The sequence below is a fragment of the Notamacropus eugenii genome, chromosome 6, assembly GCF_028372415.1.
Source record: "Notamacropus eugenii isolate mMacEug1 chromosome 6, mMacEug1.pri_v2, whole genome shotgun sequence".
NCBI classification, from domain to species: Eukaryota; Metazoa; Chordata; class Mammalia; order Diprotodontia; family Macropodidae; genus Notamacropus; species Notamacropus eugenii.
In genome coordinates, this window is record NC_092877.1 from 73,253,024 (window position 1) to 73,278,716 (window position 25,693).

The 25,693-nt window shown below is 33.9% G+C and overlaps 1 protein-coding gene across 2 annotated transcripts in view; it reads left to right on the forward strand.

Moving 5' to 3' along the window:
• The window catches only part of SLIT2 (slit guidance ligand 2), a 394,889-nt gene that overhangs the window by 255,370 nt on the left and 113,826 nt on the right, over nt 1-25,693 (forward strand). For both annotated transcript variants that reach the window (XM_072622130.1, XM_072622131.1), the window contains exons 9-11: nt 1,309-1,447; nt 21,575-21,646; nt 22,192-22,263. In XM_072622130.1, coding sequence (XP_072478231.1) covers nt 1,309-1,447; nt 21,575-21,646; nt 22,192-22,263 — 283 coding nt within the window. The remainder of the gene's footprint in view (nt 1-1,308; nt 1,448-21,574; nt 21,647-22,191; nt 22,264-25,693) is intronic.

Here is a 25,693-nt window from a genome sequence, read left to right on the forward strand (position 1 = left end):
CTCTTTCTACTTTTTTCCTTCCTTTTTTTCTAGATGAGGAAGAAGGCAAGTTCTCTATCTCTCTCTTTTTAAAAAACACTTAGAATACATATATTTGTATGTATTTTGTATAAAAATGTATAGATTGTTTTAAATGATTGGAAATAGTAAATGCCCCACAGTTACTACCCAGTGCTTCATCAATGCAGTGGCCATTTTCATCATAGGTAACCATGATGACTGTTTCTGATGTGCTTCAATAATCAATTCTGTTTTTTTCCTCTATTTGGGAAACTTTATTACACAATAAGAACAAATGGGTATAAAAGAATTACCTGTGATTCTATTACTAATGTAAATTGTATCATATCAGTTAAATAAGATGTTATCCTATATCTTCATATATATATATTTCTATATATAGATGTAGATATTATGAGGAGAGGAGGAAATAATAGTGCTTTGTAACTATAGATACTATTGTGTTCTCTTCCAGCACAGGACAAGATTTGAACTAGATGGCTAATAACATTGGACTAAATCTCTGTATTTTCAAATTTTGAGTGATGAAATTTGTAGCTCCAGCTAGTTACCTGTTTATGCTATATTCTGAGCAGTATGATGCAATTTTGTAGTACAACTTTTTATATTCATGCTTATAAAGCAATCATTAAGATTTTTCTACCCATATTGCCATGCTCTTAAACACATACATACACACATGCACACATACACACACATACATGCACGTGCACACACACTGTTATGTTCATTACTGTATCTTTTTTTATTCCCATAATTTTTTAAGGGAAGACAGTAAGAATTAACCACAGAAACTATACCTACTTGAGAGAAAGCATATTTAGGATAGGAACTAAAAATGTAATTTATATAAATATCACTGTTGCTTTTGAAACCCATTGTTCTTTTACCTGGAACTTTAGTTGTGAATTTGAATTTATTATTTATTGCGATTAATCTTATTTACTAATTGATGCAAATAATAATGTATTATAATATGTACATAGCTTCAGTGCAATCTAATGCAATATAATAAAGATTTCAAAGCAAATACTATGCACCAAGCATTGTACTAAGTCCTGGGGGGGCGGGGGAGGCGGGGGCAGGAAGCAAGTGAGGATAGGGAATAGAAAGTTTGAATGAGACACTGTCCCAGCACTTTCAATAACAGTATAATGGGGTGAAGTATTTAGGAGGTGAGGGGGAGTTTTATTTTCCTAGATGCTATCATTATTTGAATTAAACCTATTTCTCCAAGAACTTTACAGCACTAGACAGTAAAACAATTACTGTCAATTTCTTTTTCAGGTCACCAGTCATTTATGGCTCCCTCTTGCAGTGTGTTGCATTGTCCAGCTGCATGTACCTGTAGTAACAATATTGTGGACTGTCGTGGAAAAGGTCTTACTGAGATACCTACCAATCTACCGGAAACCATCACTGAAATGTATGTCATTTGATCTTTTCTATTATTATTTCACTTTTTTCATCAACTTTCCAGTACATGTCCTTCCTGACTATTTGTGGAAAATCTGAGGCATTACCAAAAAGGAAACCAAAGGATCACCCAAGGCAAATCTTGCTTCTAGATTCTCACTGATATGCTGTTGATATGAAGAGGATCTTTGTTTACTGTGGCCCAGAAAAAAACTAGAAGAAGATGTTTCTTTAGAGAAAATAATTACCTGTCTTCTCTGGAGGAAGGTATCAGTCCACAGCTTTAGAAAAGGAGGATAATACTTTACATCAATCTAAAAAGGGATACATGCCTAGCATAGGAGGAGCTACATGGAGAGAACTAAACAAGAGACAAATGAAGTTTATTGATTTTCCATCATTTTCTGACTCAAAATTTTACAATGTGGCTTTGTTATTCTGTAAGAGTTGTGCATTTTCACAACTCAGTGCCATCCAAGTTGGATATGTTATATCCATATAGGTGGATTTTATTTTTAAATTAGTTTCTTATGTACTTTTTAAAATTACCATGACTTCCCCTAGTATCTATCTTCCTTCCCTCAGAGAGCCATCCTATATAATGACTATCATTTTTAAAGACAAAAAAATAGAAAGGGGAAAAAAAATCAGTGTAACTGATTAGTACATTGAAAAAATCTGAAAGTAGGTACAGTAAAAATAAGTATAGTGTGGATTTCCCACCTCTGTAAAAGGGTGGGATTGTGATGTCTTCTCATATCTCTTCTTTTGAGCTATACTTCTTCTTTATAATTTTGCAATATTCACTTTTGATTTTTTTTTGCATGTGTTTTTTTTTTCCATTTACATGGTTGTATTCATTGTGTATACTGCTTTCTTGACTCTTCTTAATTTTATGTCACCTCATATATATCTTTTTATACTTTTCTATATCTGTCATATTTTCATTTCTTACAATATAGTAATATTCAATTACATGTATGTATCATAGTTTATTCAGCTATTCCCCCATTAATGGGGATCTTTGTTTCCAAATCTTTGTTGTCAGAGAAAGTGCTGCAATAAATTCTTTGGGTCTGTGCAGACCTTCTTCCTATCAAGTTTCCTTGGGATTTAAGCCTAGTGATGGAATCACTAGTTTAAAGAGTCTGTACATTTTGGTCAATTTATTTACATAATTTCAAACTGCTTTTCATAATGATGGTACTGATTCACTGCTCAACCAGTAATGCATTAGTTTGCCTGCATTCCTACAACCCCTTCAGAATTGATTATTCCCATCTTTTGTCACCTTTGCATAGGCACATTTTGAAATCAACAAGATCACTCAAGAAAACTTTGATGTTACAATGATATAAAGCAAAGAGCTAGAGAAGAGTGAATAATTGTCTGAAAATACTTTTATGCTTAAAATTTCCAAAAGCTGAAGCAGTCATCATCTTCACAATACCACATGCAAAACTTATAAAAAATAAAAATTTCACTAAGCAAGATTGCCTTCAACATGAAACAACCAATTTCAAGTTTTTGTTTGCAAATTGATTATTTTTTACTAAATTAATTTTTAAAACTCAAAACATCCTTACTGCTCAAGACATCACATCATGAAACCAATGAAAATTTTCTACAAATATTACTAAAATTGATCAAGTTAAAATTAATTTAAATAACAGATTCTAGTTAAGAAAATATGATCTGCCCATATGAAACAATCAATGAACCAAGTGGTATTAGACACATTTTAGGATTACGTAAGTGACATAATAAAGTGCTTCATGGTAATGTTGCCTTTATAAAATATAATGGTGTGTAATCATTTTGTATAATAAAACTAAAAGGGCATAGAAATAGGGCATGAATCAGATTTTGAAATAGGAGTAAGGTCAATTTTGGTAGCAAGAACATTCCAAGTAGGAAAACAGAATGAGCCAAAGACATCAATAGAAATGAACATGTTGCTTGATGGATACGTAAAGGATCATAAAGGGAACAAAGTGTTCATTTTTTATAAGAGTGAAAAATGAGGCTGGGAAACCGAAACAATTGTGAGCACTTTAAATTTAGGTTGAGTGTTTTAGCTTTAATATAACAACTAGTAAAGAACCATTATCCTTAGGCATGAGGATACCATGATAAAATTGGTCTTTTAGAAAGAATAATAAGGCATGAATGTGGATGATGGATTGAAGAGACCAGAAACAGAAACAATAATTTAGAGTTGATAAAATAGGCCAATGTGACATGATGATGAGTTGACCATGGCAGTGAGTATGGAAGTGAGACTTCTGGAAGACGTTTTGAGATACAAATTAAACAGGCTTGGTGAATAATCAAATATGAAAGGTGAAGGAAAATAATGAAAGAGGATAACTCATGAGCTTTGTATCTGAGAGATAGAGAATTTATAGAAATGCAGAAGTAAGGATGGAGAAAGAACCTATTTAGCCATATAAATTGAGATTTATACAAAGAACCATAGAGACATAAGACTTAAGCAACAGTAGATGTCTGTTAGAAAAGACTTTAAAGGTAATAACAGAAACTCAAGCTGGAGTGAGTGATCAAGATAGGACATCTAGATATAGAAGTCATTAGACTACATGTGAGAGTTAAAAGCATGAAAGGAACTCCAAGAGAGTGAATGTAGGGGAGGAAGATTAGGTGCTGAATAAGGACTGAACCATGTAGGAAATGTGAGGTTAGTGGTTGAGGAAAAAGGGGGAATCAAAGAAAGGATTAATCAAAAATTATTGAAAGTATGCTATTCATAGAAGCCAAGGAGGAAAAAGCTTTCAATATTACTAGTTGATAATGCCACATACTGCTAAGACATTAAGGGAAAGCCAGGTGTGATGGCACATGCTTATAGTCTGTTCCACCGGGGAGCTGGTGGATGCCTTAGGTTCTGAGCTCTGAGCTACAGTAGTGATCATTCCAATCATATGTCCTCACTAGTATTAGCACAAGAATGATGGAGAGAACCACCAAGCTACTTTGGCTGAGGCATTAGGAAGGGGCAGCCAAAAGTGCCAAGGTCAGAAAAAGGGAGCAAGTTAAAATTTCTTTCCCAAACAGTATTGGGATATTAGGATCAGGTCCATTACTTGCCTCTTCACTTCTAGCCTGGGACAGATGGGAAGAAGATGATGATAATATGATAGGAGGAGGAGGAAGAAGAGAATGGACATCCAGGTGATAGAGTGATAGGTGATGGAGTGTCAGGCCTGAAGTTAGAAATCATTCTGAGTTCAATTCTGAATGTCCTCAGACACATACTAACTGTGTGATCCTGGGCAAGTCACTTAGCCCTATTTGCTTTAGTTTACTCATCTGTAAAATGAGCTAGAGAAGGAAATAGCAAATCACTCCATTATCTCTGCCAAGAAAACTCCAAATGTGGTTATGCAGAGTTGGCCATGATTAAAAATACTGAACAACAAGTAGGAGAGTGGTAGGAGCAGGAGGAGGAGGAGGAAAAGGAGAAGAAGAAGGAGAAGAAGAAGAGGAAGAGGAAGAGGAAGAAGAAGAAGAAGAAGAAGAAGAAGAAGAAGAAGAAGAAGAAGGAGGAGGAGGAGGAGGAGGGAGGAGGAGAAGGGAGAAGATTGACTAGTAGTTACTTAGATTGATATTTGAAAGTAAAATTTCTATAGGATGCTAAATATAGAATATAGATTGAAAAATATTAAAGGAATAAACAAGAGAACTGGTAGTCTGACAAACTTTTGATAATTTTTTCAATGAAAGATGTTATCAGAAATGAGACAGTAACTAAAGGGTCAACAAAACCTATTCTTTAAACATAGAGAATGATATGGCATAGTGGAAAAAGGAAAAGACCTGAATCAGAAGATACCTGAGTTCAAATTCCAACTCTTCAATATTTATGTGAAAATTATAAGTCATTTAATCATACTAACCCTCAGTTTCCTTATCTATAAAATTAGGATAATGTTATAATATTTATATCATGGTGCTGTTAAAAATGACATAAAATACTTTGTAAAGCAAAGCATTAGAAAATATTGATTATTATTACCTTTATTATAACTATATTTTAATGAAAATTAGGAGACAGTTGAAATACAGAAAAATTGACCATACTTAAGAGGGAGAAAATATGAGCAAGGGCAAGGTTTCTCAGCATGTAGTAAGAGCAAAAAAAAAAAAAAAAAGGTTCACTTTGGAAAACTGGGAAACTTCTTCCTCGGAGGCTTTGAGAAAGGGAGAATAGCCATAGAAACAGATATATGAAGTAAAAATGACAGTTTTATAGTATTTTATACTAAAAATACTTCCATATTCTTTGATCTGCAGTGCAGTTCTCTTTTTTGGTGGTTTATGGGCTTTATATAATGGTAGAATTTAATAGCATAAAATGATACAAAATATAGTGTGTCACCCTTGGTTTGGTATTGTACTTCTGATTCCTGTTTTTTCTTATTGAGTTCACAGTGAATGAGGATATTCAACTCTCTTTGCAATACCACTTAATGCTTTAGAAGACCATCATTAACTTTGAGAATTATCAGTTCAGACTTCCATAAATTGCATAATTTAGATTCCTTTAGTATCTACTCTATTTCCTTGTTCTTTTCTTTCTTTTTTTCCCAACAAGGGGCCAATCACCTAGGTAGTAATATCTGATTTGCATGGAAAAATTTTGGCTATCATGGACCTACTTAACCAGTGTATCTTTGTAGACATTTTATGATAAATACAGAGTCCCTTACTATACTTGTGTTGTAGTTAGTGAGTTGATTCAGTTGAGTCCAACTCTTCATGAACCCATTCGTAGTTTTCTTGGCAAAGATATTTGAATGATTTGCCATTTCCTTCTCCAGTTTATTTTTTGCAGATTGAGGAAACTGGGGCAAACAGTTAAGTGACTTGTCCAGGGTCACAAAACCTAGTATCAGAGAGGCTAGATTTGAACTCAGGAAGATGAACCTTTCAGATTTCAAGCCCACTGCTCTACATATGGCACCATCTGCCTCTACAGGTTACGTTAACTGTCCCTCTGTTTCTTTGAAGTTCTTTTCTTTTTTTTTTACAGGACCATTTCTTCCTAGATCTAACATTACTGTTTTTTCCTTTTCCTATTCTGACCTGCGTGATCTCCATTCGTTTATCTTTAGGAATGAAATATAGTGATGGCCATATGCAAGTCAGATTTAATAATCTTTACTTTTGAAGATACCCATTCTTCACTGAGTATTCTGAATAATTATGCCTACTTCCAGAATAAGGCATCATTTTTCTATTTATCAAGAACACACTGAAAAGTGTCTTAGCCGTTAGTAAAGATGCCATTTTCCCAGAAGAGTTAATGGGCTTTGAATTTACACCACAGTGTTTGCATTCTTGAAATATATTCCATTTATTTGTTATTTCACAGTGAATTTTTATATAGCAAATTTCAATTCCATCCTAAATATTCAAACAAGATGCTAGCTACCACAGCTATGGAAACCAAATAATATATTTTTTTTATTTTGTTTAAATTTATCTTGGTATGAAAGACATTTTCAGTGAATTTTCAGACTTCAATCTCAATTTGCCTTTGGCATTTAAATTTAAGCACATTTAATGAAAACTTCTGAAAGAATGCATTCAACTTAGTGGATTATGGAATCTAATAGAAAATAGGCATAATTAAGCAGACATTTTAAAAGTTTAGTCATTTAGCCTTTTTTTCGTAAATTTGTTATTTCTAATCAGAGAACTTGAGAATGTGCCACCATTCTAAAAATTCCTAATCCTTTGATTATGATGTGATCATTTATATCAGAGGTGCTGGACTCGAGACCAATTGGCACATTCACTGGAACCAGCTTAAAATTTAATTGGGTCATATTTAACAAAATAAATAAAAATATGACACAATGTAGATAAATAGATTTTTTGCCTAAAAGAAAGGTTTATATGAATGTAATAATGTAAACCAATCATTCTTAAGGAATTCTAACAAGATTTTCTAAATAAGAGAAAAAGAGAGTTCTGTGGTTAAGTTCTATTATTTTCAGTGCTAATCTCTACAAATCAAGATAGCATCTTTTGAGGTAAAAGCTATGCTTTACAGGAGATATTAATCACAATTATTTTTCTTCTCAGTTATTTTAAACTGTCTTCCAAGTTTTTCAAGTACTGTAAATGTCTCTGAATATATATACACACATATGTATACAGGCATATATGTATGCATATTTAAGTATACACGTGTGTATACACACATACACAAAAATCCTCTGATTCCAATTAATTTACTTTCATACTCTGGTAAGAAATAGATTTGTTGTATTTCTTTAATATATAGAGCTATACGAAGCATGAGCACAAAATATATTCCCTCCAAAGATAGGGCATTTTTTAAAAAAAGAAGGTAGGTCATTTAAAAAGTCTATGTGTGAGTGTGTGTCTGTGTGTGTATGTGTAATATGTACACACATTTGAATTAAATATGTGTACATAAGTGTATAACTGAATGTATATTCCATGTAAGAATGATTTGAAGGTGATTTCATTAGGAAAAAGATTTGTAAGCTAAAAAAATACACAATTTCTGCTATTGCGTTTCTAACAAACTAGAACATTAAAAAATTATTTTCAATCCCATTTATGCTAAAACAAAAAAAAAGAGCCACCCTGCTTCATGTTAAGACTGGGTGCCGTTGGGAACTTACTAATTTCAGTTGGGTTTTCGTCTCATTTCCCCCTAACAAGGATGAAAAAGTTTTGTTGGTTCATATTTTTTTGAGAGTATTACAAGAGCATACAAACAAAAGCCAAGTTTCTCTGCATCCTAGAAGAAAGTAGACTGAATGAGTGTTTATATTAATATAGGAGAAAAATGGGGTATAATATGAAGAGAGAATGAAATTGGAATCTCTAATGCAATATTGTAGAGGAAATATTAGCTTCAGAGTTAGAATGCCTGGATGAAAATCTCATATTTGCTATTTTCTAGCTGTATAGTTAAGATGAGTCTTTTTAACTTCTTTTTGCCTCAATTTACCCATCTGTCAAATAAATATGATGTCTTCTACTTATCTAAAATGGCTGGTCTAAAGAAAATGTTTGATAATGCATTAATATTGGATTGCTACAGGAAAGGGTGTGACAGTCAAGTTCCCAGTGACTCCATCCTTGTGGCTTCCCAGATAGATCTTCCCTTCTACAGTTACCACTCTCTTGTATGTGTTGTCTCTCCCTATTAAAATGAAAGGTCCATGAAGTCAGGGATTCTCTAATTTTGGCATCTGTATCCCTTTTGTCTGTCACAAGGTTCCTAACAAATTGTTGAGTTGTTTCAATCATGTCCAGCTCTTTGTAATCTCATTTGTGGTTTTCTTGGGAAAGACACTGGAGTAGTTTGCCATTTCCTTCTTCAGCTCATTTTACAGATGAGGAACTGAGGCAAACAGGATTAAGTGACTCACTCAGAGTCGCACAGCTAGTGGTTGTCTGAGGCTAGATTTGAACTTAAGAAGATATGTTCCTGACTCAAGGCCAGGCACTTGATCCACTATTCCAGCTAGCTGCCCTGACAAATAGAAAATGATGAATACTTATTCTTATATCCATTCATGTTAGCCTTTATCCATAGGCAATTCATTTAACCTTTAAGTGCCTCTGGTATTAGACTAAGTTACACATGAGTTGCTGCTGAAAATTTCCTCACTGAGGGAGTCCTACACAGTGAAATCAAAGGTCTGAACCATAGCAATATAAATTATGATAATAATAATAATATTACATATTGGGGAAGAATGGGGAAGTAATAGAATTTTAGAGCAGGCAGGGTCCTGAAAGGTCACCTAAGCATAACTCATACCTTTATAGGCTAAAGTAGTACTAAAGTTAATGCAAAAAAGTAAAGAAGGAAATAGGGTAGAGTAAGTAATCAGGAGAGAAAGAAAGGTCAAAGTTTACAAACAGGTATTTGAGAGTCATATGTGTATCAGTGAAAATGAAAGCAATCCTTTACATGGTGGAAATTGCCTAAGGTAATGAAAGTGAATAGAAGAGTGCTGAGGGAAGAAATTGAAGGATACAGAGAAAAAGTAGTTGTAGAGGTGAGGGAAAAAACACAATAGGAAGTTCTCTTGAGAATCAAGTGGAGAGAGCTTAAGAAGTAATTTTGACAGGGTCAGTCTCCTAGAAATGTCAAAGGGGACAAGGATTGATGAAAAGGTCATTGGATTTGAAGAACAGGAGCTCATTGATAAAAAAAGTACAGTTTTCCTAAAATTATGGAGTTAGAAGTGAGATCACAGTGTATTGGTGGGGAGGAAGGAGGGGCATCCGAATGACTATTTCCTTTAGTATGATAACTAATTTTCCAGGCTTATTTACTACACCAAATAAAATAAGGTTTTCCACATGCACAGGAGAGCAGTAAAAAAAGAAAAGAAATTTTGAAAATCTTATAAAAATGAATGTTGAAAACTATATTTACATGTAATTAGAAAAAATAAAATACTATTAGGAGGGAAAAACAAAAAAGAAAGAAACTATGAATCTCTATTTTGTACATTTTGATTTTCTTATTAAATAGATTTAATAGATAAATTTCAGCTTGCCACAATGGTCTCTAATTCTATCTGGCCTTTCCTTTTGCCACCTTCAATATATATGAATGTATGTAGGTATATATATATACACACACACACATATATATATGCGTATGTGTATATATACATGCATACACATATTATATATATATATATATATATATATATCTTTAAAATATTTCAATATGTTCTTTTTTTGGTAAGAACTATCCTATCCCTAGCCCCTCTTTCCTGATCCCCTCGACTAGAAAAAAACTAAATCTTTGTAACAAATGTTCATAATCAAACAAAATAAATAGACATACTGGCCATATCTGCAGATATATTTCTTATTCTGCATCTTGAATCCAGCACTATTTTTTCGGGAGATAAGCACCAGGCTTTATCACCTATCCTCTGGAAATATGATTGGTAATTGTACTGATCATAGTTTTTTTTTTTCTTTTAAAAGCTATCTTTTAAAAGCTAATATACTTTGATCATTTATCTTTATTAAAAATAAGACAATTATCAAAGGAACTTGGTTCAAAAATACTCTCTCCAGTTAATTAGTTCCCTTCTAAATTCCATTGCCTTGTTTGTGTTTCTGCAAAAACTTTTTTAGAAAGTTTTAATCCAAATTATCCATTTAGCATTCTGTGTTCCTCTCTATGCCATCCTTATTTGGTCACCAATTCTTTCCTTACCCAGAGTCACAAAAGGTATTTCTTACTTGCTACTCTAATTTGTGATGGGAATTTTATATCTGAGTTATGTAGCCATTTGGAGTTTGTCTCAGAGTACGGTGTGGGTTGTTAGTGTATACCTAATTTCTGCAAGACTCTGTGATTATCTCCTATATATCATGTTTGTACATAGTTGTTTACATGTTGTCTCCACTGTTAGATGCTCAACAACTTGAGAGCGGATCCCCAGTCCTTAGTATCTGACATTTAGGAAGGAATTAGAAAATGCTCTTTGACTTCTTGATCCTAATATGCCATCAACTTTCCACCATTTCTCCTTTTCAAAGAGCTTATCTTTGATTCTTTCCTCTAATCTCTCATTTTTAGTCAGTTGCAAAATCCTGTTATGTCATCATCTCCATTGTTTCATGTCATTGGCAGAGCATTCACATATAAAGCTATTACCAGGGATGACATGGATAAAAAGTTCATGAAAGGTGATTAGGATCTGCAATAAGGTGGTAGCCATGGGAGTATGAAAGAGGAAATTTGCAAAGGCTTTTGTGAAGGTAGAATCCACAAGATTTAGTAACTGAATTAATATGAGGGTATAGATTCAAGTGATATTAAATAAATGGAGAACATTCCTAGGTTGCAAAACAAGGTGATTGAACGAATGGTGGACTGTTCACAGAATTAAGAATCATTAGGAGGGGTAGTTTTGGGGGTAATAATAAGTTCAGTTTTGGAAACAGGGTTTGAATTTCCTGTAGAACATCCAGGCTGAAATGTAGAGCAGGCTATTGATGCAATTCAATCGAGGCAGGTCATATCCTTGCAAAATGGGGCTGTCGGACTATATCAATGGTGACTAATGATTCCTGCAGCCACATATTGACTTGGAAAAACCATAAATTAATATTGTCTATGTTTTATTCTATTCTTATTTTTTTTTTATTTTTGTAAACATTTCCTAATTAATTTAGGGAGCATGTTGGTGGTGACAGACCTGGCATCAGGAAGACTTATCTTTCTGAGTTCAGATTTTGCCTCAAACACTTACTAGTTGTGTCTCCTTGAGCAAGTCATTTAACTCTGTTAGTCTCAGCTTCCTCATCAGTAAAAATGAGCTGGAGAAGGAAATAGCAAACCATTCTAATACCTTTGCCAAGAAAACTCCAAATGGGGTGACAAAAGTTGGACACAACTGAAACGACAGAATAAATAGCTAACAACAATTGCATTTTTATATGGTTCTGGTAACACTGGAAGTTTTGCTTGAGCTGTGGATGGCTAGTTTGACATCTATGAACTAGATGACCTCTAAGTTTCCTTGTAGTTCTAAATCCCAGTATCTTGGATAATCTTATTAACAAGCAAAAGAGTATTGATTGTACTTGTCTAAACAAAGAATGTGAAAAACAAATTAAGATAGAAGTATAGACAAGGACATAATTAAAAATAACCTTTCCAAAATTCTTGTAGAGGAATCTATATGGACACATTCATCCTTTCAATAAATATCTGAAAACTCAATTTTAAGCTTCATGAAAGTCAGAATCAGATCTTATTTATATTCCACACAATGCCTAAAATCATTCATTCATTCATTTATTCAATGACCACTTAAGTGCCTTTTTCTATTAAATTCTAAGCTCGGTCTAGGGGAAAATATAAATATATTAAGACATCACCCCTGCCTTTGTGAATCTCACAATCTGTTAAAGTCCTATTGACTTAAAAGATTATAAATATGTTGAATATTGAATGAATGTAACAATTTTGTTACTGTTGTTTAAAATAAGCCAAAGCTTTATTTTTAAAAGCATATGTCATAATTTTGGGATCATTCCAAGAGATAGGAGGAGAGACAGTTTCTAGGACCCAATTATAGAAATACAGCCATAAAGGAAAGAGGAAAGTGTTCATTACTGGGAAGTAGAACAATAATGAGAATAAACTGAAATTCAAAATTTGGAATTAGAGTTTTTATCAGGGTGACGTAATAGAAATCACACTTAGAGTACTTAAGAGTTAAGAGACCTGGATTTAATCCCATCACTTAATTCTTGGTAGATACGTAACCTTGAGCAGTTCATTTAGCCTGATTTACCTAATCTGTAAAATAGAGCTAAGGTTGCTTCAGAAAACCTCAAAGTTGAAAGGAACTCTTATGGAAACAACCCATGCTTGAACTAGCAACCTCATAAAACTGTTGAAAAGAGCAGGTTTTGTAAGCTATAAAACACTATGTAAATATAGGTAGTTATTAAGCTAATAAGCATTTATCAAGTACTGTTATACACAAAATACTGTGCTAGATGCTAAAGATAGAAAGATTTTTAAAAGGCACATTGGGCAGCAAGATGGTGCAGTGGAGAGAGCCTAGAGTCAAGAAGACCTGAGTTCAAATTTGAATGTAGAAACTTACTAGCTATGTGACCCTGGGTAAGTCACTTAACCCTGTTTGCCTCAGTTTCCTCATCTGTAAAAGGAGCTACAGAAGGAAATGGCAAATCACTCCAGTATCTTTGCCAAAAAAACCGCAAATGGGATCACAAAGAGTTGGACATGACTGAGTAATAGTAACAAGAAGCACATTCCCTGACCTCAGGGAGTTTATATTCCACCGGAGGAGGAGAATACATTTCAAATAAATGCAATATTTAACTTGTTCAATATGTTACTAAATGTGATTGATAAAAGTAACTAGAATATGGAAGAAAATATTGGTAATACTTTAGCCCTTAAAATAGAAGAAGTACCTTTGTTTTTGGAAAATGGAAGAGGGCAAATGTTTAAATTATTAAGGAGCTCCTCTTATAAATCAGTCTAGAAAAATGTCTTCCATGGAAAACCAAGAAGAATAACTGTAGCAATTAAGTGAAGATCTGTCTATATCTATCATTCTGTGTTTAGCAAGCAGTTTTTGAATGCTTTGCATTCATCTATTTCTTCATTCAACAGAGCATTACAAAATATCTATGATTTGAGAAAAGAAAAATTCTTTTAAGAAATGACCCCAACTTTGTTAAGCTCATAACTAGACTTGCAGTCCAGTAAAGATTCATGGCATATAGAAATAGCAATACCATAAAACATGAAGATGCTGAATAAGTACATGAATAGCATAAAGAAAGTACCATATGTGGTTAGAGATGGGATAGAATGGGGAACTTTCTTAATAGACAAAAGAGAAGAGGATTCAAAGAGGCATTAGATTCTATTGATTCAGTCAATTCAATCAAGCAATTGGTCAAAAAGATCTACCTAATTTAGTGGGTTTTTTAAGAAATGAATTATTTAATTGAATAGTCCTTTACAAACATAGTAAAAAATGTGTAATAATATGTTCTTTGGTGATTTTTACAGATGATATCAGACTTTAATCAAATTCTTTCCTTTTTTAAAACTGTTCTATGCATTTTGTATGTTATTAATAATTTAGAAAAGAGTATGTCAATGCAGAGTCAGCATGTGTAAGTTATATTTTTTCCACTAATTGAGCGATGTTGGACATTTTATTTCATCTTCTTGGGCCTATATTTCTTTACCTAATAAATGAGTTGAACTAGATGATCTCTAAGGCTTTCAGTACTGATGGTTAAAATTATGAATGTAGGGTTTATGTGTAGATGTATGTGAATATTTATGACCATATTAGTATATGTGTATGCAAAGAAAATTTAAAAGATCATAAATTTACACTGAAAGGGACCATAAAGGTCATTTGATTCAGCCATTTATTTCACAGTTAAGAAAACTGTGACCCAGAAAAATTAAGTGACTTGTCCCAAATCATACAGGTAGTGAGTGTTCTGGCAGAGTCAGGATTCGAGGCCAGATGCTTTTGAGTTCAAACCTTGAGCTCTGGCCTCTTCGAGGAAGGGCTGATCTTGAAAAACGCTCCATTTCCTGGGAGAAGAACACCCACAAATATACACAATTATGTTCTTGAAGTTCTAATGCATACTGATCATTAGGCTTTGGGAAACTGAAATTAATTTAACTTTGGTTAAGTATATTCAGTTGTTTTTTAGGGTTAAAAAAACAAGAACAAGTTCTTTTTTAAAAAAAGAACCAGTCATCTCAGCAAAAGTACTTAATTAAAAAAGAATTAGCACGTATGTAATTTTAGAAAATGTAAACAATGTTGTAGTAGCAATTCAGGGTGCAAATATTCACTAAATTGTCAGGGGTGTTAATGATGTCCAAAATCAGCTGAGGCCTTTAAATCTCAAAAGTATTGTACTTTCAAATACAGTTGGTTGTGTTATGTACAGATGATATCACAGACTTCAGTTGAGTTCTTTTGTCGTTAAAATTAGAAGCAACATTCCTTAAGAGTAAGTACTTCAGAGATACTTGTGTAATAGCCTGGAGATTCCCTGAAGCAAAAGGAACACTGCAGCTCCTTCCCTTTCAAAGGACTGGCAGATGTTACCTATGATGAGAAATGTGTTGGCTACACATAGACGTTCCAGAGATTCAGAAGCTGGAGAGAATCCCCCCACAGAAATCTATTTTCTGCTCTCTGACAGCTGTTTTTGCCATTGACTTTAAAGGCAGATGGGGAAAATGCAGAGAACTGTGAGCTTTATTGCCATGCATAATCAGCATCTGTGCAGTGTGTTACACACACATCACAGAGCTCACACTTTTTTGTCTGTGTTGTGAAAACTCTTCAGAGCTTCCAGAACAATCACTAAAATAAGCAAATAGCACATTTCTAACAATACAAGTCATTTAAATTGAACTCCATCTTGACAGTATACATGTGGAAGTATACCTGTATAATCTCCATCATTCAGTCTTGAATAAAATAAATTGAAAATGTGTGTGAAAATACTGCCTGCTGCATAATGTTTAGTTTCTAATTTAGAGTTTCAATTGATTCTTATTCTGAGATTTACTTCTTTATCACATTACATATAAACAGAAATGTAGCATGCAGAATGTTTAAATATATTTTAATTTAACTACTTCAGATCTGGCATGTGGAAGTTATTTTATGCAGTGTGTCAGTTCAATTTAATTAGAAAGATATTGACTATCATTCATAAGAATCGAAAGCTAGTGAACTGAAAGTCATTTAAAATGAATGAGAATTGTCTAATGTCTTGGAAATTTGGCAAATGCTAGTCAGCATCTTTAGTTACCAAATTATGTCCTAAAATTGTAAACTTAAAAGATGTAAGTTATCACAGATAACTACTGGGGAATAGATCATATATCACAATGCCTTTCTCACTAGAGAAGAAGAGTCATATGTTCAAAGGGAGAATTTTAATGTAGTAGGCTCTGGAATTTAGAGCTACACACAGTAATGATGTGTCTTAATAAAACTGTATAGATATGTAAGAACACCACTGGTCACTTGAATAGAAGAGGAAAGAATAATCCATTTCCAGTAATAACTGCAGAGTTTCCTTGGTGGCAGATATCTTTGAGAGACAACATGTAAACTGACATGTATTAATTTTACTTTATTATTTAAAGCAAAAAGGCTGAAGTTAATAACAAGTACAATAAAAAATCAGTTGTGGAGGGATACAAAGGGGAGAGAGAGAGAGAGAGAGAGAGAACAGAAGAAAAGTTTCTTTCCTTGATGAGACTTGAAATGATGGATTCTTTGATGATTTATTTACTAAACTGTCTCCATGATCATATCTTATATAGTTTAAATCTAAAATTTTGTTAGTCATTTTAAGAAGAAACTGAAGCCATTTCTTTATTATTTGTATAGATACATTGTGATGAAATGTTTTTCGAAACCTGAATGTCAGGAAACAAAATCCACTGATCATTGTCACATCAGATTGCCTTGCAAAGGATGGCTTATGAGACCTTTCCTTTTCCTCCCTCTATTCAGCTGACTAAATTCACGTTCATCTTAAAACTCAAAATATTGAATCTTCCATGAAGGAATAGCTCACCCAATGCTTTTAATTATGGTGGATTTTGTCAGAAGCATGCAAATTTATTTTAGACATTACTCTATCGGTTTTAGTGACCCTGGCATGTATTTAATTAGATTCTTCACGGAAGGGTGGATACAAATTTGCACTCTGAAATTCAGCAGATTCTAGGCAGATAAGGCAGAAGATTAGAGGATAACAGGGCTGGAAAACATGAATTTGCTTTGCTTCCTTTGTGAACAGAGTGGAATACCCAACGGTTTTTCTTCTGTATTTATATAAATTGATTCACCATTACCATCTCCATTTTCTGGTAGTCTATCTTATAAAATGAGATGTTTACACTGGTATTAGTTAATCAAATAGATATTTATATTATTCTACTGTTAGTAAACCCTTTATACAGAGGGCCTTAAAAGTTGATCCCAGAAGTGTACATTTGTCTATGAACTATGCGCTACAAGGAAGAAATTAATTCTCTTAATACTCTTCAAAATATTTTGCTTAGTATTTGTCATTGATCACATATTTCTTCTTCTTTGAAAATAGGCATGCCTTTGAACAAAAGATCTGTTACATGTATTCTGGCCTTACTCTCTCATGGCCAAGACGGCTATATTTCCTTTCAAAGTTCTACGGCACCCTGAGGAATTGGACTGTCTCTTCTTCACTCTCGTCATTTGACCAGATTTAGGGCAAAAGTAGTGAAAGTTAACTTGCTTGAAGATATTTGTGACTTGTGGCCTACCCTCATTTTAATGTTATATCAACATGAATGAAAAATATAACAGAGGTCGTTGTAATCTCATTGTACTACAAAGGAAGGAAAAAAGAGATCTAGCAAATCAATGTTTTCAAAAAGTGGTGTATTCAAAAGATTAATGTAAGTTGTCAGTGCTATAGGACGACTGAATCCTTTAGCTTTTAAAGCTCTGTGACAAGAAACCATTCCAACTACAGTCTGGCCATTGTTGTTCTATTTAATTTTTTATAATGAACTAAAAAGATGAAAATAACCTTTAAAAATGATTGCATGAATGCACCAAGCTAAAAACCATATGCCCCCAATGAATTCCATTTATACTAGCAAAATATGAAACTGTAAAATGATCCAAATCTCGGTACTGTACGTAATTAGAGCTTTAGAAGTCTTTTTTTTTTTTTTTTGCTGTTTTATAAGACATACATAAATAATCCAGGTGCATAAGTCCAGATTTTCACATTATTAAGTCAAATTTCTTGTCTCCAAGGATAATTTCAGAATACTTAGGTACCTTCATAGTCATGGGAAATTTTCCAATAGTTCATGGAATTAACATTTTACAACCTGTTTCTCATGGAGAAGAATTCAGCAGAAACAAAACAAATATCCTGAATAGAGAATTCCTTTTGTCCAGCACTATTATACTGAATATCATAATTACCCACCTGAAGAAGTCTGCAAACAACCATAAACTTCCCAAATATCACTCTCATGATAACTATGGCAATCACATGGTGATTCTTTTGCCTAGAAAATTCCTGGAATATCTGTTTAACTTGGTACCTTTTAAGATTTTTAAAATTTTGTTATTATTGTTTTCATTTGAATGTAGTGGTAAAAGAAAATGGATGTCATCAGAGCTGTACTAGGAATTTTTGTGCACAGGGCAAGTACCATAAACTGAACCCATAGCTGAATACTGGAGTGGAGTCACTCCAGGTTTTCATCTAGTAGCTATTTTAGCAAATCATTATTGTCAACTGGGTCCAAAACTGGCGTTTCTACTCTGTTGAAGGACTGCAAGTGTTACCAGTGTTCTCCAAATTCATCACTTTGAGGCACAATAACTAATCACTCTGTCCTGGTTATTATATTCTGCCTCTTCGAATTGTCTTCTGACTCATTCAGGTTTTTTGTGTGCTGCAGATAACTTCTGGTGGACTTTTTAGGTAATGCTCATTGAATCAGTTTTCTTTGTGTTCCATTGGTAATAAGTATTGGTGCTGTTTTAAATTACTATTTGCTTGGAAAGGTTTTGAAGAGAGTCATCCAAATTTTCTTAGAAGCAGATTTTGACCTTTTCTGTTACATGTTACTAAGAGATCAGTGGCATTAGGGTTGAGTTGGTAGCTTCATTCATTTCCTTAGGTGGATCAACTAATCAGATATCAAGCAACACTCACTAAGTTTCTGCCATATGGATAGGATAGTTCTATGCATGAAAGCTAAACAATCCCTGCCTTCAAGAAGCTTATGTTTCAATGAGGAGCATATGACATGTGCACATGATGAAAATAAGAATATAGTGGAGTAAATGAAAGATGCTGACAGTGTAGGATTAGAAAAATTTAAGAAGGAAGAAATCATATTCATGTGACAGAAGCAAGAAAAGCTTCATAGATTTTCATAGCACATGAATTAGACCTTACTGAGAAAGGAATTTCAATAGGCAAATATAAGGAGAATATGTGTTCTAGGCATGGTGGTCTGTGTACATAAGGGCAAATGGTGGATCGAAGAGTGTAGGACGAGATCAGGAAACAGTTTTCTATTTTGTCTTGAATTTAAAATGTGTGGAAAGTAGCATGAATAAGGCTGGAAAAGTATATTCAAGCTAGGTTGTGAATGACTTATATACCAAGCTAATATGTGTATTTAATTAGATGTTGTAGCTTCATAAGCATGGAAGTGACATGGTTAGTCCTATACATTAAGATGATTTTGGTAGCTAGGTGAAGAATGTATTAGAAAGGAGAAAGACTGCCTACTTGTAAACCAGCTAGACATTTTTTACTATTGTAACATGGAATATTTTCCATGTAAGAGGGAATTAACACCTAAACTAGGGTTATGGTTATAGGAATGGAGAGAATGAGATCGAAGTGAGAGAATCTACTGGAGTAGAGCCAACAGGATTTGGCAACACTGTGAGACAACCCATTTTAGTCATTAGGCTACCTAAAAACACCAGGTTGACAGTGCTGTGGTCTACTTTACATCTGTCACATCTGTGCCTTTCTCTCCATCATTCTGGTTCAAGCTCTCATCAGCTCTCACCTGAATGGCTGAAATAATCTCCTTATTGGTCTCCCTACTGTTTCTTGACCTTGGCATTCCACCTGCCACCTCCATGTGTTTTGAAGATTTTGTCCTTCATGCCTAGAATAGGACTTTGCCTTACCTCATGGCTGGAATAGGCTTTTCCCTTACCTCTGCCTCTTAGAATATTTAGCTTCCTTCAAGACTCAGCTTAGATGACATATTCTATACCAAGTCTTTCCTAGTCACTCTACTTTGTAGTGCTTCCTCTGTCCTCAAATGATCTGATGTTCACAGATCTTGTACATATCATATCCTCTAGTAGAAAGTAGAATCATGGATGTCATGGGATGTTAAGTTTATTTTGTTTTTCATTTCCAATCCTAATGCAGTGTCTTGCAAATTAGAGGTGCTTAATAAATATTTGATTGAATTAAATTAATAGTATATATAAGTACTCTGTCTGATCATGCATTTGAACTTTAAAATATCAAGCCAATCAAAATAAACAAATGTTTATTGAGTCCTTAAGTATAATATCTATTCTAACAACCAAGAATTAATATATGAAATAGATAATAGTTAAGTATAAAATTGTATAATTTTGACTCTAAGTATAGTAAGAACTTAGAGGCAGGCTTTTCAGTATGGGCTAAAGTAGTCAAGGAAAACCTGGAAAAAACAACAACTAAGAAGAAAAAAAATTAACCAGGTGAAGACTAGAGAGGGCTGATTATTACAAATTTGTGGAAGAAGCAGAGAAACTCTATGCTATTAAGATACATAGTCGGAGATATCAAGCTCTTATGAAGAGGCAGCTTGGTATAGTATACTGAAGGAGCCCTGTCTAGAAACAAAGGGACATCAGTTTCAATATTGCTTTTGCCACTTTCAAGTTATCCTAGACATGGCATTTACCTCCCTGGATCTCAGTTTCTTTATCTGTGAAATAAAGTGGTTTGACTAGATGGCCAATCTCCCATCTCTTAACTGATGATTCTTTGATCCACTTGCTTAGAAAAGGAAGGGAAATGGACGGAAGCCACAGAATTTATGTTGCAAGTTAGACAGAAGGCAAATCTTTACTACAGATATTTCAGTCCCAATAATAAAAAAACCGATTGTTTTCCTGCCTTCTGCATATCTCCAGGATAAACATTTTAGGTGGGACAGCTGGACAATAGACAAAATGATATCTCCTCATCTTTTTTGGCCACTTTTGTTTCACTTTTGTTTTGGTGGCCTTAGCTGATGACACATCTTATATAAGCCAATTCACAGAGGAATCATTTAAAAGTGATATGACATAGAAGGGGTCAGGATCAAAACAACAATTACAAAATTAGGGAGAATGGTTTTCAGATTTTTAGAAGCCTTTACATAAAAATGTACATGTATACAATTGTTTTATTTTCCAATTTCAGAAGGATAAAAACAAAAGTTGAATGTAGAATTAAATAATGAATTCTAAGGCCAGCTTTTTTTTCCTTTTTTTGAAGGGGGAAGTGAAGACAATTTGTGGTTAAGTGACTTGCCCAAGGTCACACAACTAATGTGTCAAGTGTCTAAAGTCGGATTTGAACTCAGGTTCTCCTGACTCCAGGGTCAGCACTCTACTAACTGTTCCACCTAGCTGCCTCTAAGGTTACCTTTTCTATATGAAAAGGGACAGAGATTATCTCTATTATTTCTATCCCATCCCCACCCTGTACCTATTACCATCCCACATACCTTCAAGAGTTAGTTTCTTCCTGCTGTCTTATCTGATTACCCCACCCTCAAAACTGTTGCATAAATACAGTTAGATACTAAGTTGCCCAAAGGTTTTTTGGGAAAGGAGTATGAATGCATTTATAGTGATCATAAATTTGGCTTCTTCTTAGGAATCTGAACATGAATTATACGTATTTAAAACTCTCTTGTCCCACTTTAACATTATTTTCTTTTTCTTTTTCATCATAGACGTTTGGAACAAAATTCAATCAAGGTCATCCCTCCTGGAGCTTTTTCACCATATAAAAAGCTTCGAAGAATGTGAGTAAGAAAATACTCTGGAATTTTATGCAATTTATGTGTATTTTTTTTAAATAGTTCATATTTGTATAGAGGAACCCATCTAAGTGTGGATATTTAAGAGAGTTTAGCAGCTTCCTTATTCACTAACATGAGATTGCTAGCTAGCTCTTTTGCAATTCCTGATTCATTAATAGTAGCATTGTTTCACTTAACTTAGATTTTCATTAATCCAGGATTAATGAATGATTTTTCATTAACATGAACTTTTGAAGTGAAAATTTCTGATGTTCTTTCTTTTCGGAAACTGAATCTTTGAGTACAATCTATCCATAAATATTTTTGAACACAAGCTTCATACAACTGATTTTAATTTTTGTAAAGTCATATGACCTTTTTTACCCAGAATAGTATTTTATAGAACAAGCTTCAATTTTCATCTGTAGGTGTCAAATAACTATTTTATGGGGATATTTTTGGTTTTATATTCATGCTATCTGTATTATTTGTTACCTTTTAGAAAATCAGGTTGAATTAATATAACATAAACTGATTTCTCATTTTAGTGACCTGAGCAATAACCAGATCTCAGAAATTGCACCAGATGCTTTCCATGGCTTGCGATCACTGAACTCACTGTAAGTATGCTTATATCAAATATTTAATAACATGAAGGGCTGACTTAATGCTGATTTAATCTATGTATATTCTTATGCCTTTTGTTCAGTGATAAAATTTTATATTAGAATATCTCAAAAGAAAAAAAATAAGGTCCAGTATCTTAAATGGGAGTTCAAGAATATCTCATCCCATTTCTGTTTTCTCCCAAGAAATTTTACTTGTACAATAGGGGAAAGAAGCATCCTCCATAGAAAGTGCCCTAATAGGGATGAACTTAATAAAGACTATCAAAGAAAGACATCTTTTTGAGGTAAAACCTCTTTAATAAAAGTGGAGGTGGAGTGGTGAAAAGTAATGGAGTCATCTATTGCCAAAGGGCTTTATCACTTTCTTCATAACTTTAAGGCATTTCTGAAAGAGGTCGTTCTCATCTCTCAAAGACAAAATCCAAAGTGGCAGCTTTTGAGTAACAAAGGAACATTTTGATGATAAATGCTGAAGTTTCCAAAGCTCATTTAGGAATAACAAATCATTCCTTTTCTTCTTGAAGGACCCTCCAAATTCCACGGGGGGGAAAAATGAGCCTTAAGAAAATCTAGAAATATTTTTAAAAACCTAAACTTTGAAGTTTGAAAATAAAATTAGATGTGTAATTTCCTAATTTAACTTAAACATTAAAGAATATAATGAAATTATTTTAGTGATGATTCTCTGAGAGCAGAGGAGAAGAAGAGATACAAATAGTAATTTAGGTGATGTAAAAACAAATGTCAATAAAAATATATTTGAAAAAGGAAAAAGATTATGGAAATAGGACTGTAGAACTAATTAGAATTTCAAAGGGTATTAATAATAGGTGGTAACTTACCCTCATGCCTCAGGGCCCTAATGAACACCATCAATTGCCAACAGAATAATTTACTTCAGACTAATGTTCTCACAGTAGAGATTTTTGTGGCATGTGGGGAAAGTTATTTTCATTTCTAGAGCAAAGAGGGAAATAATTATTTTCAGGTGTTCACATGCATATTCAGGAATACTAAACCAAGCTGACCTGATGATCTGGTCTTGGGAAAGCATGGAGTAGTCACTTCTAATTTACTGTTTGCCTCATTGCTGTTGACAGTGGCAGTTCAGGGAGGAAAAGAATTTGGAAAAGGAAAATGTCATATTTCCAACTCAAAATTTAGTGTGTATGTGGGGTGGAGAGCAAGGTCAAGTGGGAAGTGGAGGAGGAAAGTTTGCATGTTATTAAAAATAAGTATGTTGCATAAGGGAAACATGGCAGAATCAAATAGTTCATAGTTGCAGGCAGGATAGATTTTTTTTTTAGTATTCTGAATTCCTTGGAGAGAAGCCACCTGTGAACTCTAAATAGCCCAGTTGTGATGATCTGAGCCACCATTGGAAGCTTCATTTGTGCCACTTTAAGGGTTTAGTGATTCATTTTATCTTCTAATCTTCCATTTGGATTGAAATAATTTCTTAAAAACTTGAAAAATATTTACCAAATTTCCAAAATGTCTTTATCCCTTCCTAGTAAATGTTAATATCAGTATTTAACATGAACATAACTATAATACTTGAGGTATGTAGCAAATTTCATATTTTAAAATCTTATTCTGATTTTCTGGAAGGTTCTTTGAGGTTTGGTTTAATTGATCACTTTGATCTTGTGGAAATGTAATTCCCTTTGTTAGTTCAATTTAATATTAGAGTTTAACATGTTAGTAGGCAATCACCATTTCATGAAACTTACATGAAAACTAGAAAAATGAGCATGCACGTGCAGCCCAAAGAGTTCACCATCCACAAAGAAATTTGCATATTTATGACAGAAGGAAAAAACACAAGTGTCTACTTAAAGGGATATGGTATGGGAGGGGAAAAGGTGCAGAAAGGACAAAACTTCTTCTTAAGGGGAAGAGTAAAGTAATGACAAAAGCCACATTCTTTTCACTTGGAAACTGCTAGACCATGAAGACAAGGTCTACTTATCTACAAAGATTCCAGCTACGCAAGCAATTTCTCAGCCTAGTAAGAACCGACTGATACCTGTCTTGACTCCCACAGACACACAGGGTGTCCAACTCAGGATTCACACAACACATTATGTCAGTTCAGGTGGGGCTTCATCCTTTGGGAAATTGTGCAGAGCATTTAATGATCTTACCAGCCCATCTTCCATATTTACATCTCTAACACTGTCAGATTTGTCTTTCTCCTATTATTTTGCTTAAATTTTTATTGAGTTGACTTGTGCTCCAATGAATTAATGTACTCATTATGTTCTGTTACTGCCAACACAATACAGAATGGTGGGAATTTCTGTGAGTAAAAACTTGGGGGCAGACTACAATTTCACAGTTTCTTTTGAATCTTTAATATTTACCTTTCTTAAACTGATCATATATTTCCTTATGGATATCCATGCCATTTTAGAGCCTTACCTCCCTCCATTTCTTCCCTGATTGTCATCGTTGCTAATAACCTAAAGACTACTTACACATTCATTTTCCATTGTCCTCTAGGTCATTCTACACACACACACACACACACACACACACACACACACACACACACACACACACACACACACACACACACACACTTCAATGCCAATGTTTTGTGGAGGTGATGTTGGAATGCCAAAAGTTGTGATAGTAAAGTTCAGCCTCTAGCAGGACCCACCCAGCTGGAAAAGCTTGGAGAATGAATCTAGCAGTCAAATATATCCAAGAACCAGTCTATAGGAATGGAAAGTATATAGGAAGACAATTAGCCCCAGATGGTTGGGCCACAGGAAAGGAATTGAGAGACCACAGTATAATATATTTATTGCCAGTAATTTTTCTAATGTAGGAGTTATTATAGTGAAGTCTACTATACTCACCTCAGCACCAAAGATTTCATTCTCCTCCTCCAATGTGAGTACTTTCTTTTGCTATTATAGACTCTGGCATTTTTACAGTACAAAAGTTGAATGGCCTGACATAAATCTTCTTGGGGATGAGGTGGGAGGAGATTATTTAGTCTTGTCATTATGTATTCTGTCAGGTAAGAGGATACTGTAAGTTTTATGATGGATTTTTATTTGTTTTATATAGTCATTTTTCAGTCATGTGTGACTCATAATGCCCTGTTTTGGCATTTTCTTGGCAAAGATACTGGAGTGATTTGCCATTTTCTTCTTTAGCTCATTTTAGATGAGGAAACTGAAGCAAACAAGGTCAAGGGACTTGCCTAGAGTCACACAGCTAGTAAGTGTCTGAGACCAAATTTGAACACAGGTCTTCTTGACTCTAAGCCTGGCCCATTTTTATATATAAAATTCAGCTTAATTAAAAAACAACACAGAGATATCAAATCATTTTACTGTAAATGATCATAGGGACAGGAACATGGCCTAGAATTTCACTGATTATAAGGCACATCCAGAGTAGAAAC